Source organism: Thermobia domestica, chromosome 13 (genome assembly GCF_964235325.1).
Source record: "Thermobia domestica chromosome 13, izTheDome1.hap1.1, whole genome shotgun sequence".
Taxonomy (NCBI): domain Eukaryota; kingdom Metazoa; phylum Arthropoda; class Insecta; order Zygentoma; family Lepismatidae; genus Thermobia; species Thermobia domestica.
This window is the reverse complement of record NC_137466.1, coordinates 145,021,202-145,041,136: the sequence shown is the minus strand read 5'-3', so window position 1 is coordinate 145,041,136 and position 19,935 is coordinate 145,021,202. Positions and strand designations below refer to the sequence as shown.

The 19,935-nt window shown below is 33.3% G+C and overlaps 1 protein-coding gene and 1 long non-coding RNA gene across 3 annotated transcripts in view; one reads left to right on the top strand and one right to left on the bottom strand.

The window, feature by feature from the left end:
* The window catches only part of LOC145669309 (uncharacterized), a 68,764-nt gene that overhangs the window by 14,811 nt on the left and 34,018 nt on the right, over positions 1 to 19,935 (bottom strand). The gene's annotated exons all lie outside the window — the stretch shown is intronic.
* On the top strand, positions 1,260 to 18,239 carry LOC145668612 (uncharacterized). 2 transcript variants are annotated; one of them, XR_014128049.1, is made up of 3 exons: positions 1,260 to 1,548; positions 10,662 to 12,120; positions 12,588 to 18,239. XR_014128049.1 is itself a non-coding variant. In XM_081736649.1 (2 exons), exons 1-2 carry the CDS (start codon positions 1,495 to 1,497, stop codon positions 11,172 to 11,174), a joined length of 567 nt encoding a protein of 188 aa, XP_081592775.1. In that variant the 5' UTR covers positions 1,260 to 1,494; the 3' UTR covers positions 11,175 to 18,239. The 2 variants fall into 2 exon arrangements, 1 of the variants encoding a protein (XP_081592775.1); XM_081736649.1 differs by having other exon boundaries at positions 10,662 to 18,239.

Here is a 19,935-nt window from a genome sequence, read left to right as displayed (position 1 = left end):
ATTTGGAGAATGGAAAAGTAAATTGAGGGGAGTTGATAAATTTGCTGCAATAATGCTAAATTTGAGAGGAAATGGTAACTTCGGGAGGTTGTGCCCAAACCCTTGGTACGATGGGACCCCCTGTGTATATATCTTATAGTATATAATCGTCATCATCATAGGTATTCTGCCATTATCGGCACGTCACTTTCTGCAGTTAAGAAGCTTCCACATTCCACGGGCTTCCGCTAACCTCTTCGTCTTCGCGTAAGATTTATCTGTTTTGATATTGTCCATTAATTGTAGTCTCCTTCGCCCCCTCCCTCTCTTTCCTGCCCTCTAAAACGTCCCTCATGATACAGTTCCTTCTTAGCCAATGTCCTAACCAGGTTTTCTTCCTCTTCTTAATAATATCTAAAATTATTATTTTCTTCACCGCTATTTCTAAGACCCTCTTACTCGTTTCCCGCTCGACCCGGGTTCGATTCCCGGCGGAAGCTTCGGATGTGGTTCGGATTTCACGTTAATCAGTAGGTTCCGTCTCATATAGCCTCGCTGCTGAAAGGGAAGTTAATCTCAAAATCAACTCAACTCTACTCAACTCGTTTCCCGCTCGACCCTGCTAATTCTTTCCATTCTTCTCTACACCCACATTTTCGAAAGTTTCCAGTTGTTTTTCATGTTTGTTTGTTTGTTTGTTTTCATAATGTCCATGTTTCTGACCCATATAACACAATACTCCACACGAAGTACTTTATGAGTCTTTTTCTCAACTCTTTATTCAATTTTATGTTACAGTATTTATTTAGTGTCAACTAATTATTATCTTTATTATACATAAAGATAATAATTGGTTGACACTAAGTTGAAACTGTAATTTGTTCCTCTTATAATACATAGAAATATCTAGAATAATAGGGCCTGTTTATAATATTTATTTCAACAAACATTTATTTATTCGTTCGCGTTTTCATTACTATTTGTTTTTTCATTTTATTCGCGCGCGTTTTTTTTTTTTTTTTTTTTTTCGAATTGTCGTCTCTGCTCAGTTAAAAGAAAGAGAATCGGTGACACAACACAAGGCCATAAAAATGTCCAAAGCTGTGATTCCCGAATCCCATTATCAGATCCAACGATCAGATATTATTCCATGCAGAGAAATCACGTTCGGAACTTAGACGGTGATTTTTTTGTTCGTTGCTGGAGCCGTCACCGGGAACTGGAATCTTTGTCGGTAGCTTGTCTTCTGCTGAAGGAAAAGAACGAAAAACGATCGGGAGTCCCGCTTGCCACGAGCACGGCACACACCTGGCGTGCGTAGCGCACGCGCTATATAAAGGCTGGAAGGCGCCCGGGGCGGGCTATGTCGACCTCCATTCCAACCTTGACTGGACCACAAGCGGCACGGGCTCCAACTACTCCAGCAAGAGAACACCGACGAGAACGAAAAGAAAAAGCTTTGGCCTGTCCTGGCTTCAGCCGCCTGTTTCCCAAAGAAGAGACTGCCTGCGAACAATGTGTATTGGAAGAAATCTTTCCACGCAGAACGACATAAGGAGTTACAGAAAAGTAAGTGGATTTCATTATTCCTTCCTTCCTTTTAAAAGTTTAGCAGTATAATTGAAAACATCACTTAAAATAATAGCATATTTACATTTTTCTTTTTTTTTTTTTAAAAAAAAAATATTTTTTAATTATTTAACTTATACATAAACCTGGGAGGCCCCAAAAGAAAAAAAAAAGTTAAAATGGAGATGGAAGAAAGTCGACCAGAGGCTCAGGGACGTACGCAGGGGGTGCGTCCTGGGGTCCGGACCCTCCCCGAAATTTCGACTTTTATGTAAATTTAATCTAATTTTAGGGGCAACTTTAGGAATTTTAATATAAAATACCCTCATATTGAGTTTGGACCCCTCCCGAAATAAATTCCTGCATACGCTATTGCAGAGGCTATATTTAAAGGCACCGTCTCATTATTCTCCGTGTTTTTGCAACGTAGCAGGGCACAGGTTTGAAGCTGAAACTTCCAGAATGAGAAGCGAGAATATTAACAACTATAATAGCTCAGGCTTTTTTTCAAAATCTGAAAACTGTAGGGGCTAGTTCTACGTCGTATATTTGTATCCTGCAATAAATCTCGTCCCAATATTTGTATTCTGCAATAAATCTCGTCCCACGATTATGCCGTGTGGCTGAGAGAGGCGATGATTAAAGAAAATAAATGATTATGGAAGAAGTGGTGAAATGCTAAAGTGGGAGGAAACGGGAGTACCCTGAGAAACACCACGAGTACGATGTCCACTACAATCTTACTTGGCCGGGAATCAAACCAGGGACCCCATACACAAGATATAAGCATTCTACCACTGAGCCACCGCGCCCCCTCCTGCAAATGAGTGACTAGAAATCAATTGGTAGAAAGAAATGGGAAAAACCCGAGAAAACTCATGGATTCTAAATTGTCCACCATAAATTCACATGACCTCAAACCAGGGATTTGTCAAACTAGAGTGGAACGCTCTATTATGAGCCATCATGCCCCCTTTTTTTCTCATGTACAGTCTGTCGTATTGTTAAATTTATTTATTTTTTTAAAAAAATAAGTAAACAAAGGAAAAAGTATATTGATTTGTCTCTAGTTTCTATATGAAGTTAATTGCAAATTATTTATTAACTGTTATTCATAATCAGTATTAAAATCATAAAGGTAATTCTTGTGATTCACTATCCCAAGGCAGCATTAATCGCAGTTTATAATTTACAAATGTATTACTAATATTTTCATTTGTATCTCCTTAAATTAATTACAAAAAAAAAGTACATTTGCCCGTAAATCTTTATACCTAGATTTTACTATTGTTTTAGGTACTATTAAAATCTATATGCTCTATAAGTAATGTAATTTATACAATTTACTATTTTATATGACTAGTGTTGTCTACGATACAAGATTTGAGGTTATCTCGTCTCGGAAAGTATATTATTTTCCATGGAAGAACTTTGTCTCGTCTCGTATCGTAGGCAACACTATTTATGACTTATCAGCTAATAAGCTTTGCGATTTTGTATATCATGTGAAAGCAACGCGAGGTTTGCAAAGGAAATAAGACAATAGCAAAGCATATTATTGGTACCTTTTCCTCATTAACTATGAAATTTTGTCTCTGGAGAAAATATAGGGAAAGAAAGCAGTTTTATGTATAATAATTTTAGGATGTTCATATTTGTCTCTTTCCTCTCCCTCCCCCGACATGATAGTTTATTAAATATTGTATAGAATAGTAGCAATATTATAATAATTTACGAGTCTGAAAGAAATTTGCTAGCCATACACGCAGACAGGTTGCACCGATGAGTTTTTATTTTTATTTTGAAGGCGAATGGGGCAGGAACAGGCCCACAACCAGAGGGGGCCTAGAGGGCCTGCCCCCCAAAAACTTTTCGTGGCCCTTCTAGACCTCAATATAAAATGGACAATTTAGGTTATTTGTAAGAGAATCTTTAATGACTTGCACCCCCTAACATATTCATAGCTCCTCCCCCCAAACCTCTGTGGCTGGTTTCGGGCATGGGCAGCAATAATTTTTCATTGAAAATAAATAACACGTACACTCGAACTTTAATAATGCCATAATGATGTTTTTAAGAAGGCTAAATGTGAAGGAGTTTTTTACATACTGTAAACAACGTTTTAAAATAATCATCATAGCTTAGGTCTCTACTAGTATTGGAGGGAGAATGGTGAATTTGTAGGTTGTCCCCGAGCACTTAAGGGAGGGAGTAATGGACACCGCAGATGACAATACATTAAGAGGAAAGAATTTTGTATCTTAAATTCAAAAATATTAATGTTAACGGTTAAAATCCAGCTCAGCGTGTACTTAGGCCTAGCCAATAATCCTTGAGAAATTAGTAGATTCCTAAAAACTTTTCTCTACAACAGTTTAAATAGCAAGGTTTGTCATACGTCTGTGTGCATGTAGGCTATCCGCCGACAGTAGCATCATTTCAGTTTTTGCTAGGAGACGGGAGGGGGTAGACTCCAATATACAGTAGATAAATTTCAGGTTTTTCATTAGTGCATTATGACACTATTGCTTACAAATCATGCATGTGTCAAATATAGGGGAGGGGCAATTGGTTCCTCCCTTAAAGCTCCCAATGACGCCCCTGAGCTATGATAGGTTGTTCTACTCATGCAGTATCAATTGTAATAGGGTTACCCCGATCTAAGTTTATTTTCATTGGTACATTACTATTGATATTGATTAGCGGCTCTAATCATCAACAATAAACAGTAATTAAGTTCACAAATGCAAATGATGTTTGGATGAACGTCAGTAGTGGAGTGAATTCAGTTGCGTCTTCCACCTGCAATTGCGTTCTTGTGTAAATTCAGTTTTTTTTTTTTTTTTAATTTCAAGAAAACTCACAAAACTAAAACACACTAGGATGTCCACAGGCGTGTTTTAGGGCGCCGGTTGGGCTCATCAAATTACTTGGGGAGAAGACAATTTTTCATTGAAAATTGTTCAGTCAAATTGGAAAATAGTAAATTTGGAAGGGAATTGTATGTTTGCGGTTAGGAGGTTAAATTTGGCGGGGAATAATCTTAAGATTTGGGGAATGCGCCAAAGCTTTTGATCACCATCTTCACAAATATGAATTACACATGAACACAGCGTGTCCATTCCCATAAGTGCTTGGGAGCAATCCCCATTACAATAGTTTATTCTTCCCCTATATATATTTACAGAGGCGAATCCAGGATGTGATTAAGGGAGGGGCTAAACCAAATTTTGCCGTTTTATCCAGTGTAAAGCAGGATTTAATTCCATTTTATCCAGTGTATACCTGAGCGTCAAGGGGGGCTATAGCCCCCCTGGATCCGCCACTATATATATACAGCACAACCCCTCAAATCCGAAAACCCGGCAAATCCGAACACGTTCTCAGGAGAAAAAATAACTACAGCTGGAAAATAAAAGATAGATTTAATCACACAAATTTAGTTTTTTTTAAGGTTTTAACATTTTTAGACTTAATGCTTATTCTAAATCATTATCTAATTATATTCTTACAAGAAGACAGTTATAGATATGCGACAATCATTTTGGACATTAGTGTACACCCGCCAGTCAAGGTCACTGCCCTTTCGACCACTGGGCCACCCTGTCTAACCTCAGTCGTTGTTTTACCGCCAATTCAGTAACGAAATAAGTACGTAATATCATTTCCCGGGTAATCCGAACCCCCCGAAATCCGAACAAGCTTCAGCCCAAATTAGTTCGGATTTGAGGGGTTGTATTGTATATATAAAGTAGTAGAGAGGATCGCAGTTGGTTGTGATAAAGCCAAAATTTGTGGACTAAATTTACTACTGTTGTTGTTAAAAGCATCATTTTGATATAATTAAACTTCAATTGTACCACTTTCAAGAGGAAGTTGTTCCCCCGCCCTCCCCCCCCAAAAAAAAAATCATGGGCGCCTTCTGCACCCTAAAACAGGCACTCACCCAGAAATTTTGGTTCGGGGGGGAGGTCCAATACTACAAGCCACTACGTCTGTGTAGTATTGAACGGTATTATTCTGTACCCGAAAAGAAGATAAATAATTGTAAAATACTTCGACCTATATTTTGAGGCAAAAACTGATAGATTGTTTTTCTAAGAATTAGAGTACAGGGAATTGATTCTGTGATCTCATGCAACCAAGGCACGTGCATTAGCCAATAGATCATAAAGTGTGTATACTATTGTAGTTGATAGATTAGAGTGTAACACCCTGCAGCTTAAAATAGATCTCAATTCTTATTCGAATTCCGTTCAAGGCTTGGTGCTCATTAGGGATTGAACCTGCGAACACATGCACAGAAAGCTCGTCCTTTAGTAACTTAGCTACGAAGTAGTATTCGTCCTACAATAGTTATTTAGTCAAGCAGTGGCGGCGGTTGGACGTTAAAAGTGGTGGGGCAAAACATGATTTGAATATTTGTATATCAATGTTAGTTGCCCTGGTTGTTTATTCTAACACTTTGTTTGACGAAAGGTTGTATAACTATTAGGGTACTGTCTTTTTCAGTTAAAATCCCGTATATCTTGCTTCATATTTTATTAAGTAAATTGACAAGAGTAACACGAGTAGGTACTAGCCCTTTGTACTCTTAAACAACGAAGGTGTAAGAAGAGATTTGATTCCTTGCTCATAAGCATTTTAACTTTCTGTCTCGGAAATTGTTTGATCAGATTATTTAATAACAAATTTCCAAAACAAATAAATGAAACGGATAATATTAATCATAGTAATGAATAATGAGGCTTGTTCTGTAGAAGTTATCTTCAAACTGGGGATTAATGAACAACTTATGTTTTTTAATTCCACATTTGCTATTAAATGTATGTTATTACTCTTAGAAAATGAAAGACAGTAAATACTACAAACATATGCTGCGGCATTTAAAGAAATACGCAATTGCAATATTGATTGCTTTGAATTGAAACTAAAACGCAATTTCTGTAGCTTTCTTAACTCCACGGGAAAACAAATAACCTATACGTACTCACGCAACGGCAAATATTATATGCTGCTACTTTTTTTCTATGAACCAGTAACACATATATACAAAAGCTTTACATTTGCGAATGAAACTATATATACATTAAGGGGTATCTTTAAAAAAAGCAGTCCACCCTTTAATTATTTTGTTCTATTCATTGTAGTACACCGCACTTAATTTTACTCTTCCAGAAGCATGTTCCCAATTTTAAGACTGTCTTAACAATAAAATATCATGTCATAGCAACTCCCAACGCTAGTAAAATGGCAGTGTTTAGTAGAGGAACATGTATACGGTTAAATTGAACAATACGTGTGGGCAGGCTCGCAAATAGGGTGCCAGACCCCTCTACAAAAATTTGTCTCCCCAAACCACAATGCATCATTATGTGTTTCTTTAATACTTGTAATGTGCTATGACTTTGGCGCCCCTGCATATTTATGCTCCCCAAACTTTTATGACTGGTTGCGGACCTGAGTGTGGGTGACCAAAATATTCCAATTTCTATATATAAATTATACTAATTGTTATCTTATTATTGACTGAATTTGTTTTTGAACAAAGTTTGAATTTCTGTTTTCGAACACAGTTTAACCCTTGAATTTCAGAATCTTCTCAAAATTACGTGAAGAAATTGGAAGCCGATATTCGGAATTGCTTTTGTGCAGAAGGATATTGGTTACCAAAAGAAAAAAAATATGCAGCCATCTTTAAGTGATTGAAGTACGATACTAAATTTGCATGTGATCAGTTGAATAGCTTCGCTAGTTATGTATACTTATGTTATGTGGACTTATGTATAATAGCCTACTTAGCACATATTTTTGTATAGGCCTAGTTGAACACACTCGAATATTTTTGACGTAGGTGAGATGATTGAGGCAGTGCGATTGTGCGCAATCTGAGCTGAAGGTACTAGTCACTGTCTTCCCAACATTGGAGTCATTTCTGACGTCTACTGACAAACTGACACAAAAGGTTCAACATGTAATTGTTGAGCATTTAAATTATTTAGCTATATTACTTCCCTCATTAGATTCTGAAATCTCACAAATAAGAAAGCCTTTTGGGTACAATGTGATACAATTAAAAACTTTGTCTAAGGAGAAGCAAGATGAATTTGTTGATGTGAAAGAGCAAGATGAACTTGCTGGTGTTGTAGTTTTTGGGTGATTGTACAGTATTTTTTAAGTATAAGAAAATAGATGAAATGGTATTGAAACACCTACACCTATCTTTGTGAAAAGAGATTTTATCGTCGAAAACTGACCTAGATCTGCTATCACTTACTTCTTATCCATATTACAGTTTGGTACAAATTGAAGAAACTTCAGTAGAATTCAATAACATTTCTTTATTCCTAGGAGTACAGAATAAACTCTGGTTCTTTTTCATAACACACTGGGTGGGGGAGGGGGAATGGGAATTCTCGCCACGGGCACTTACAACTCACGCGATGGTCCTGAACGTACGTAAGTAAAGGCTTTTAATTTAATAGTTGTTAATATTTCTTCCTACCTCTCAATTACTATTTCTACGCAGATACCAAAATTTTAAGTTGTGGAGTCCCTAGTTTGCCTTTAAAGAAAGAAAAAAAAAGGACCCACAACTCTGAAGTAATTGGGAACCACTGGTCTAGGCTCATACTTCGTGAAATCTATTAAAAAAAAAAAAAAAAAAAACTATCGACTCTGCAGTGTATCATTTGAACATGAGTTTGACTATTTAAAATGACTGTAGACTTACTTATGTGTCAAAACCAGTTATTTTAAACATTGAATTAAATATGTAGTTTTAATTGTTGGGTCAAAGGGAATACTTGAAAAATTGAACTGAGTATTAATAATAATAATAATAATAATAATAATAATAATAATAATAATAATAATAAAAGGTCCAAGATTGGAACCCTATGGTACCTGTGGATTTACTTTATACAGTGAATTTGTTTGTTTCTGATATAAATTGTTGCCGATTACTCAAACGTAAGAAAATAAGTTGAAGAAAATTATTACGAAAACCAAATTTAGACAATATTTTATATAGAACAAAATATCATGATCCAGAGTATCATGTTTTTGAAAAGTCTAGGTAGGCTGCATTACCATTACCTAGGTAGACCGAATTACCGTTATTAAAAGAATTAAAGATATCCGGAACAAAATTAAACACATTTGTTATAATAGAATTTTCGTAGACAAAAGCCATGTTGGTTAATATATATATATGACGTAACTGTAAATTCTTCTTTAATCACGTTCGGAAAATTATAACAGGAAAGAACATAAAGATGTTAGTAATTGTGTACTATTATTAGGTAGTTTTATTGTTTTCAATTAAAAATCATACTTTCGTTACCTGAGGAATGTTTTCTCACTATCTTGGAACTTACAGATATATTTCCGTTGATGCAAAAGTGACATTAATATAAACCTTTATTGATTTAGTTTCTATATGTGCCCTTTGTCAGAAGATTGTCTATCTGGGACAAAATATTTTATAGTTCGTTTGATGCTCTCACATCTTGAATCGAACCTGCGACCTCGTGCCCAAAGGCACACGCACAGTCAAAGAAGCAACGAGAATTGCTAATACAAAGCTTTTGTCTAATTCAAATGGTTACAGTAGGCTAATTATTATGTTATATAACGTATATTATGCTTATCACCACTTTATCATGCGTACCTAGTGTGTCTCCAGCTGCGGAGACATTTGAACGTTTCTATCTAATTCGTTTCTTGCCTGATCAAATGATGTATTTTATTTTATTTTATTTTTTTTTAGCCAGACGTTATGTTACCCACGAGACTAAACGGGAAGAGAAATAAGGTTTTCTTATCTCGTCTCGTAAATTTTTATAGAAGTCTCGTCTCGATTCTCGAAGAACACTTTCTCGTCTCGTTTTGTAAAATTTTATGTAAAAATTTACGTCCTGATTTTCCTCTTAATTTCATGTACGAGTTACCAGATTCCTTCCGTGTTACAGACAGTCGACGAAGGGTTTGGTACAACAACATGTAAACTGTATTTATTTGAGTGTATTGTGTAATTGACTTTGCATATCTTCATTGCTCTTCATTGTGATTCAAACGTTGATAAATGCTCTTCACTGTGTTCGTAAATCACTTTATCAATATACAGTTTTCTACTATGAATAATGTAATACTAAAACAGTAATTGAGATCTAAGATGGGGAGAAGTAGTGTTGCCCTAGAGATTCGTGAAATTTCTGGTTTCGTCTCGATTCTAGTCTCGGAAACGTGTGACAAGAATTGGTCTAACCCTCGTGTCGTCTCGAATTTCTCGTTCTCATGGGCAACGCTAGTCAAATGTCTCGAACACACTTGATTACGGATTTTTTTTTCTTTCAGTCATTATTGTGAATAATTGATTTTCTTTGTACACCGTTACAAAGTCAAAATTTATATTTTTCTTCAATGTACCCTTTGAAAACAATCTGAAACTGTCTTGATACCTGCGTTGTCGTTGTTCATACTCCTTGATTTACGGTATATGAAGAATTATTGTTCTCTTTCGTTCGAAATAAACTCCAATTATATTGTTTGACTTGATTGACTTGTTCTTCAAATCTATTTGAATATCTTTTACATCTTAAAAAAATAAATTTGTGATATAAATACTTTTATTATTTAATATTCAAAAAATATGCTGAAAATACAGAAAAAATGAACACTCCTGACCAGAGTGTATACACTTATTTATTAAAAACTAAATTACAGTATAACGGTTTAGTGTCTGATGTCTGATGAAGACAACGTTAAGTTGTCGAAACCGTTACACTGTAATTTAGTTTTTAATAAATAAGTGTATATGCTCTGTTCAGAAGTGTTTATTATTTCTAAAAATAGAGACATTATGCAAATTAATTTTGGAAAAAAGCAAGCAATATTTAACTAGACTTGAAGGGGAAATCAATCAAATTAAATAATTAAAATTGGAGTTTATTTCAAAGAAAAAAAATAATTCCTCATATAAATCAATGGGTTCAAAAAATGGAATGATATAGGTTCTCAACACCGTTAATTAGCGTATTGTTTTAAATGTCATTTACATCTGTGTTTAACATACTTTGCTCATACCGAACTTCTTTTCATTATTATTTTAGATTGTGAAACCTGTGCTGCCAAGGAAAGTGACTGTATCAGCCCGCATTAATTTGAACAAGTACTGGGGTGCTTTGGATGATATTCACAGTAATAGTAACAATACAACTGAGAGTACAATGACATCTCGAGTTCCACCAACCCACCATCATCACGATCGATGGAGCAACAGTGATAAAAATTGTACGAACGAAATCAATGATAACTTATCCAATGAGGCAATGGAAGAGGAACGAAGACAGTTGGAAGTGAAGAAAATCTTGGCGGGAAAACAGAAAAGTAACAGACTTCATGACTTTATCATTATTAACACAGAGCCTGGTGGTACGTATAGTTTATTCCATGATTGTTCCGCCGCATCTATCTATGTTTCAAATGCTTTACCCATGAGTGGTGTAACACCAAATCCATCGAGAACGTTGTGGAACGTTTTCCAATGCCGGAGAACTGCAACCAATTGCTTCCCGCCGAGATCTCTTGTAAAATTAGCACGTAAAATGTTCGAATGTCTTTAAGACGAGGAACATCGAACATTAGTTACATGTATTAAAATACATTGCTAACTTCGCTGCATTCCATAAAACAATATACCATCTATATTTGTTATTAACTTCGTTAAATATGCCTGAAGTTGATTACGTCAGGTTTCATTTACCTTGAATTGTCATGTTGAAAGAAAACATAGAATCTAATAATGTATCCAAGGAATATGACTTACTAATGTTTGAACCTGTTTATTTTTAAAGAAGGGACAGTATAGGAGATTATTCTTCATATTATTACACCTTGTAAATAATAACATTGGTATAGAATCATGATCATATTAAGATATCGTCAAATCTGTCGATTAATTTTGTGGCAAATGAATTTAAGTTATATGCCTGGTCATTCATTTCAAATAAATATGTATGTTTGATAAATATTATTTTAATGGATAGAATTGTACATATTGCTGAGCTATCAGAAAATTGATACTCTCTGTCAATCTAGCATTCACTTTTCCTACATTCATCCAACAAATTCATTATCTTTCCTGTAGAGAAACTGAGAATAGGAAAATTCAGCTATTTTCAATTAGAATTGGGTTGTGACTGTTATAAGTGTTATTAAAGCAGATCTTAATTTTCGTATTTCCACAATACTAAATATAAAATTTATATATATGAAACTAATGTTTATATGGCGGTTTTGGCTATTTTTATTATGTAAATAGCATATGTACGTATACCACTTTTTTCGGTCACTGCTCGGACAATTGAACTGTTCTTTTGCTGGAGGCTCGTGTTTATTTAGTAACTATTTTTTTAAGTGTCATGTATGGCATAGGTAAATACTTGAAGATATCTGTTTATGGACTTTTTAATTTTCAGTCATGCATGTGTGTGATACACAATGTATCATAAGAAAGGTTGAGAGCCAGAGTGGGTCAAATTAAAATAAACGTAGCTGCATACGTTTAAGGTTAGTGTAAAGGGACAAGTCTTGCCGATAGATGTCGCTACAGTCTTCGTATGTCTCCCATGTATTTTTTACCTTTCAAGAAAATTTACAATTTCTCTTATAAATTTCAACCTAGAGACTTCAAATTTTTGGAGAAGGAACTTTATAACCTATTAAAGGGAACAATCCGTGTCGATTTTTTATTTAGAATTTTCTTCACTGTTGAAACAGTTCCATTGTTAAAGGTTTGGGTATCCGTTTCAACAATCAATCAATTTCAACAATGAAGAAAATTCTAAATAAAAAATCGGCACGGATTGTTCTCTTTAATAGGTTATGAAGTTCCTTTTCGAAAAATTTGAAGTCTCTAGGTTGAAATTTGTAAGAGAAATTGTAAATGTTCGTGAAAGGTAAAAAATACATGGAAAAGATACGAAGACTGTAGTGCCATCTATCGGCAAAACTTGTCCCTTTAAACTAACCTTAAGGTATACAATAGTGAGTAATTTAACCAGGAACATGAAATTATACTTCAGTCAGTAAAGTCGTTACATTTGATATATTTGTGCCAACTTGATTATTTCTGAGATTAATATTTTTAAGGCATTTTTTCAGGCAAATAATAATAATAGTAGTCTTCTGAAATCCAGTTAAGATTGATGACACTAGATAAATATTTTATTTTATTTATTTTTTTAAATGAAGTAACTTGAAGTAACTTGAACTTACAGTAGTTTTAGAATAACTCGCTCTCAACCTTCGGTAACGTCAACTTACCACAAGCGCATCGAAAAGGGGTTTAGAGGGAAGGCAAAAGTTCATGGGCATATTTCATTTCGTGATAACTGTTTTTCAGTGTCATGTTTATTTCATTTCGTGATAACCCGTTTTCAACGTCATTTTTATTTCATTTCGTGATAACTGTTTTTCAATGTCATGTTTATTTAATTTCGTGTATTTTCTATTTAATTACGCTTTATAAGTATAAAAACGTGTGCCATCCTTTCTGATCTAGTGAATAATGTGTATTTTTGGTACACGAGGTCTAGGTTTGATTCCCGGTAGATCATTGAACATACTACAGCGGTTTAGATTCTACATTAGCTGTCAAAAAATATAAATCAATCGATGTTAAGACATGATGGTATGCCCCCAATGATCAGTGAGGAAAAACAGTTCCTTTCCTCTCCCCTCTGCGTTAGGAGTAACTGTTTTAGTGTACCTTCTTAATATTTGAGTGCCATGAGATTGTATCAATATAATGTGATTCCTAAGCAAATTGTGTGTATGTGTGTGTTTTTCTTTAAAGGTTGATTTATAACACTAAATGAATTGTTCTTAGATTATATTAGTGTATATAAACACGGAAAATATCTGAACTAGATTAAATACAAGCAACTTTTCTGTAATTTTAATTTCTGTTGGCTGTCAGAATAGATTCACTGCTGCTTTTAACACATTTCAAAATCCATTAATGGATTTACAAAGATGAATATTGAAATTATATATACAGTATTTTAACGTTCTAGAATGTACAGTCAAAATTAACACTTTTACAAGAAATATTGTTCAATGGTTTTAATTTACGTTATTAATTGCTGCATATAGTAACAAATTATTTTGACATACAACAGAACAAATGAAATTTATACCACGGCAGTGCTCAGGATAGTATTTCATGGTTCTTTTTAAATATTAGACCTATATATCTCCTGCTCTTGTTTTCTTTGGATTATTCGAAACCTGCAGGGAAACAAAATGTACAGCGACTCGTCGCAAGTTCAGGTGCTTCTATTAGAAATGTGTTAACATTGAATAAAACCAACTTAAATGATTCAATAATGTATATATATTTTGAAACAAGTATCCAAAATTAGTAATATTGTATGTACCTGTAATAGGCTATATCGAAGCAGATTTTTCTCTAATTATATGAAAACTTGTACAGTATATTTTTTGTACAATTGTCAAAGCAAAAAAGCAAATTCCCATCATAGGCTACATGTTGCTTTGTTAGTAGCTAGGAAAGAACTGCGTCTATTTCAAGGACCTCATTTGAGGCTACAGGAGGGGGCAGTTGACCCCCATGAGTTTATTAGATACACTCGAAGCAAGACCTGAAATGGTGCTACTTATCCTTTTGAATATAGTACTTAATAATTTTCCGTTGATTCTCACTGTTTAAAAATAAATTGAGGGGGTGACAAGTGGTTGAATGTGTCATACATTGTACATATATATATATATATATATGTACAATGTATGACACATTCAACTACTTCTGGTTGCTTTTGGTGTATTGTACAAAAAGCACATGTGTTTAACTTAATTTTCCTCCATTTTTTAAATGTGGCTTAGATTACTGTTGTGCTCACCCCCTCAATTGCACCCGAATTCGTTTATTTCTTTCAAAATTATTTAATATTATTTACAGGAGGTATGTAGAATTCTGAAAAGATTAGTTAATTTAAATAATTAATTTAAGTTCAAAGAATTAATGAGACCTTTAGGTTATAATATCTCATTACGCATAGTGGACACTGTCACTGTCATCTTACTAGTGTCGTAATGAAAATATTGATGTGGATGTGTTTTAATATCAGTTTTACCTTAGTAAGGAGGGAGCGCGTTTTTGAGCTTGTTTTTGTTGACCACGAATGATATTTTTAAGTGTCATTTAAAAAAAAAAAAAGCGTTTTTATCGTTTTTCTCGAAAACTATATGAGGATTTATCTGCAAGTATCGCATTGTGTTTAACTCAATGAAATATATCGATTGGAATCTGTTTTTGTATTGTAAAAATAATGATTCAATTTCGAGGTTAAACTATAAGAAAACCTTACATATGTGCTATGAATTGATAAGACAGAATTTTAAATAGGAAACAGTGACGTACGCAGAAGTACGTCAAAATTTCAGGTGTTTTTATACGGTACATATGTTAATATGGCAAATGTTTATTTTTGGCATAATAACTTGCTCAAAGGGGGGAGGAGGAGAGGGGAGTTAAATCCCCGAAACTTTCTTTGGGTATCCAATTAATAGGAACAGAAAGCAATCAGTAAACGGAAGCTACTGACAAGAAAATGAATGTTTCCTATAAGAAAAAAAAGAGGTTCATATATTTACTAGCAAATAACTTACTCTGAATTAGTGCAAACTTCACAAAAGAATTATTATTCTTCTGTAACCGAGTTGTTGTAAATATATTTGTGTATATATTAAGAACTATATATACGTATATGCTACGTACTTTGTCTTTCCTACAAGTCTTCCAGTATAAATTTACAAAAAATAAAAAATAAAAAAAATACGAATAATGTTAATAAACATAGCGTGTCAAATATTGAAATTTGGTAATAGAATAGTTAAGTATAGCCTATGAGTAAATCAGTACAATAAATGTGTACAGTCACAAAGTAATGAGTAAATCACAAAGTGTACAGTCAGCAACAAAAGTAGCCAACTTTAAATGCTGGATTTCTGTTACACTATTAACAAAGAAGTTAATACAGCCATTAAAAATAACTCTAATAACAAATGTTTCAATTTTTCTTACTGCCTGTATGTACTTACAATCGTGATCAAAATTTTTGCACTCACTGATAGTTCCTATTTTAAGACATTATATATATATCAAATCGACCGCTGATTAAAGTAGCTTGGTTTTAATCCTTCTTGGAACGATTACTGTAATACAATCACTCTGTTTAATAGTGGAAGGCAAATACTAGAATAATACCTTAAATAAACACCTTTTCCCTTTGCTATAACTTCATTGGAACTCTTAAGACATCACTTTAATACGATCAAAATGAAATATTGATCTATAGTGACGAGGTACGATACATTATCGTCAGGCTTAGCTTATGATAAACAATAGAGAAGTTAAACGATCTTTTGAGTTCAGATAAGGTATTATAGTCCTTTCAATATATCGAGCTGAGAGGGTGACTTCCTTCTTTCTTTATTAATGCTCATGATAATACTAATATTGTACTGAACCTTTGATGTTGATAGTGTAAAATAATTTTAACTCATTGTGTGTACCGGTTTGTGCAATTATATTGTTATATTGGTATAGTAATACGGCAAAGAATTATGATATTAATTGATATTAACTTGTAATTCTGTCATCTTTTCTGAACTAATATTCTCTTTTAAATTTCTAAAACATTAATTCAGCTTATGTTATGATCTCATATTAACACTTAATTTTTTCATTCCTAATGTAGGTTAGAGGAGAGAATTCTTATGTACAGTCGTGTTTCCAAGAAAATGAACACTCGTCTTATTTTGAAAGATCTGTACTCACATTTAGAGATTACTTATTTAGATGCATAAATAATCTTCCAAAAAAAAAAAAAAAAAAAAGCTTATAAACATAGAAGCTGTTTTTCAATTCATGATTTTAATGCAAACTATAATAAGTAAGTATTATTCAGCAATTCAGGTTGAAAATATAAAATTTTGTAAGGAGCAGGATTATTCGAACGAATCTTGTCAACAAGTATTGATTTCATTCTCTAATCTTCCACAAGCTTCTACGTAAATGCGAAGGAGAGTTACATAGTAGAGAATACACATACAGGATATCTTTTCCTAGACATTGTGTTTAACGATATTTAGCCTGCAAAGCCTTATTTTATTTAATGCGAAAAAGGATTAACGTTGCATTTAATGATATCAAGCCTTCAACACCATATTATTTTTATTGTGAGAAAGGATTCTCCTTTCTTTGAATGTTTCAGGAAAAACGTACGATGAGTTGAGTAATGTAGTTTTAAATGTTATTATTAACCATTCCAAACAATTATCATGTCTGTAAAATTATTTCCTTTTTCTATGAGTAATTGTGACTTTATTAAGTATACAAATTATGTTAATTACGTTGCTCTTATAAAATCCTCCAACGACTGTCCACGAACAAAGGACCATTTTCACTAGAGATAGAATTTAAATAAAATTATTTTCTTTTTTTTTTTTTAAAAAAAAAAAAGAATGTGGAGGTAACTTCCGTTTCCAACAAGGTGTGAAAAATAAGCTAGTAATAATAATTTCGATATGAATCGATGGAAATTTGGTAATGATCCGAGGGAAAATGCTATAATCGTATTTCTAATTTTCGAAAAAAAATCTCTAGCTTAAACTTCGAATTCTCTACCACTGAGCTATCAACCTCATAAATTCTTATCTTAATCTACTGGCAAAAAATTAGATGAGTGTTCAATTTTCTTCGAAATAAATGTTTATCTTAAAGAGTGTATCATAGAAGTACTATTATTACGATATCCTAAAAATGTACAAATGTTGCATTGTTTAGGACAGTGGTTCCCAACCAATATGTCGCGACACATTGATGTATCGCGTAGTACCATAAGGTCTGTCGTGAAATTTTGGAATTTAAAAATCATGAATCATTTAACAATTAGTTAAAAATCAATTTTGGGACAGACTGTACCAATCAACGTCTCCATCAAGAGCAAATATTCAGAACCACATAATCACTACCTTATAGAACTTATATAAGCTTACACTGTTTTGATTCATATTAGTATTAATAAAACATCAAACAGGTGTGTTGTCAGTCAAAAGGGGTTGGGAACCACTGGTTTAGGAGGAATTATATATATTGTAAACTTACTAGAAATTTGAAGAGTAACATATTTTAATTGTGTATATATAGCAATATTCTCCTGGTTATTATACATATAGATGAAGAATTAAAATAAGATGTATATATTCCTCCTACCTATAACGAAATGCATATACAATTGTAATAAGATAAAATAAGTAATGTAGATTTTTTATATATATTCTAATGAAATGTGCCTGTAAAATGCTCAAAGGAACTGTGTTAGTTTGTACTTTTTGTATAAGTGCATTTCACATTTTATATACGTATATAAAAATCGAGACTGTGATATTTTGAAGATTTATTTTAAAAGCTGTATAATAAAATGCATTTTAAAAGTGTAGCGGTAGTTTATGCTGAAAGAGGTAGCTATGTAATATGATTGTATTTTATATATGCTTGTACTTCTTTTGCTATCATTTTTAAGAAGTTGATGAGAATTCAAAGCTTTAAATTTTTGTATAAAATTTTATAAAATAAATAATTAAATATTATATATAACCAATACTGAGATGTCTTTTTGCGTTAATTGATTTCTTAACCCAGAGTTTTAAAAGTGTAAATGAACAATCAAATCAACATCAATTCAGTGGATTTTAAATCAGCCTTGAAAATATCTCACATATTACTGAGTTTATTTTTTATTTGTTCAGTTGTAGTTTCAAAATATCAAAAACTAACTCATGATTAAATACTTGGAGATAATTCCCAGTCTCAGTGAGAAACCATTTGATTTTCATCCCGCAATAAATAAAGAAAACGATATTTTTAAGTTTGAAGTTTAGTGAAGCTATAAAGAAGATAATAAATGTTATATAAACGATTATCGAGTCCCGGGTTCAATTCCCAGTGGGGGCACTCAGTCGAAAAAGTGTAAAAGCTTTTTCAGGCCAGTAGGGATGCGCACGAGTCGAGTCGAGACAGAATTTTCCTGAGAAAATTCAAGTCGAGACACAGCTCCTCCAATAGAAAAATATACGTTTTTCGAGTCGAGACATCACTTTTACAGCACATTTTCGAGACGAGACAGCCTCAAATCTTGTCTCGTGCGCATCCCTACAGGCCAGCCACCCTGAATGAGGTTTTCCTCATTCACACCAGGCAAATGGCGGGGTGGTACCTAACTTATAGGTCCCAGGCCGCTTCCTTCCTTCCATTTCCCCGGATAATATGCTCTTCGAGGGACGTCATCCCTCAAACGTGAGGGGCTAAATGGCCTTAGATGCCGAAAGCCCAGAAATCTAAACCCTAAATGACTATCGAGAGGCACCGATAAACAACCAGTGTTCCCGCTTCACGATTGAGATGTCCGGGTTCAAACTGTTCAGTTGGTCATTTTGACCCTGCGGTTCCTCCGCCAGACGAATTCTAGAACAATTCTCTCTATATATATATTATATAGCTTAGAACAATTCTAATCTAAATGAATGTTTTATAAAGCAAAACAGCCTTTTCGAACGTAAATTTTGTTGAGACAGTCAAAATTCATTGAAATAAATAAATGAGGTTTTACTACTTGGTAGAAAACCACGATTTAGTAATTACAATGTTTTTAAATGAATAAAATTTGTCAACATATAGTTCTTGTTCATAATATCAAAAATTATAGTAAAATAATTTAGTTGAAGTACAGAACGCTTAGTTTTCCTTGCTGTTATTTTCAAAATTCGTAAAATTATTCGTCAAGTGAACAGAAAATTGGAATGCACAAGATATGAAAATCTACAATAATTCAGAGTGCTGGTGTGCTTTGCAGCGGCCATTAAATAAATCTTATTTCATATATTTTAATAGGATATATTGATATACTGAAATAAATTATAATTCTTTTATCTAATAAATTGCCTATTTCTTCGTACTCACATTAAAATCTCATACTTTTCATTATTAGAAATAAATCAATTACTTATTAATGTTGCTACAATAAATACATTTACGTTAGTAAGAATAACGATAGGTCACGCCCTTTGCAAAGTAAATATTTCATAGCTAAGCAAGTGACTGCCTGAATGTATTACTTCACTGTACCTACAGATAATTTGTAAAATGATATCTTGTTCAAAGTAAGTAAGCTTGAATAGTAGCTATATGCTTTCTCTTAAAAATACATTTTACAGTGAATGTAGATGTTTGAAACATCTTACTGTTTTATCTTTCTATTTTAAGTTAGGTTAAGCAGTAATCGAAAACAAGATTTTTTT

What these genes read in the sequence shown, in the direction of transcription:
- LOC145668612 (XM_081736649.1), top strand. Translation starts at nt 1,495, where the DNA reads ATGTGTATTGGAAGAAATCTTTCCACGCAGAACGACATAAGGAGTTAC. An exon ending in ACATAAGGAGTTACAGAAAA is followed by an intron (nt 1,549 to 10,661) that starts GTAAGTGGATTT and finishes TTATTATTTTAG; the next exon opens with ATTGTGAAACCTGTGCTGCC.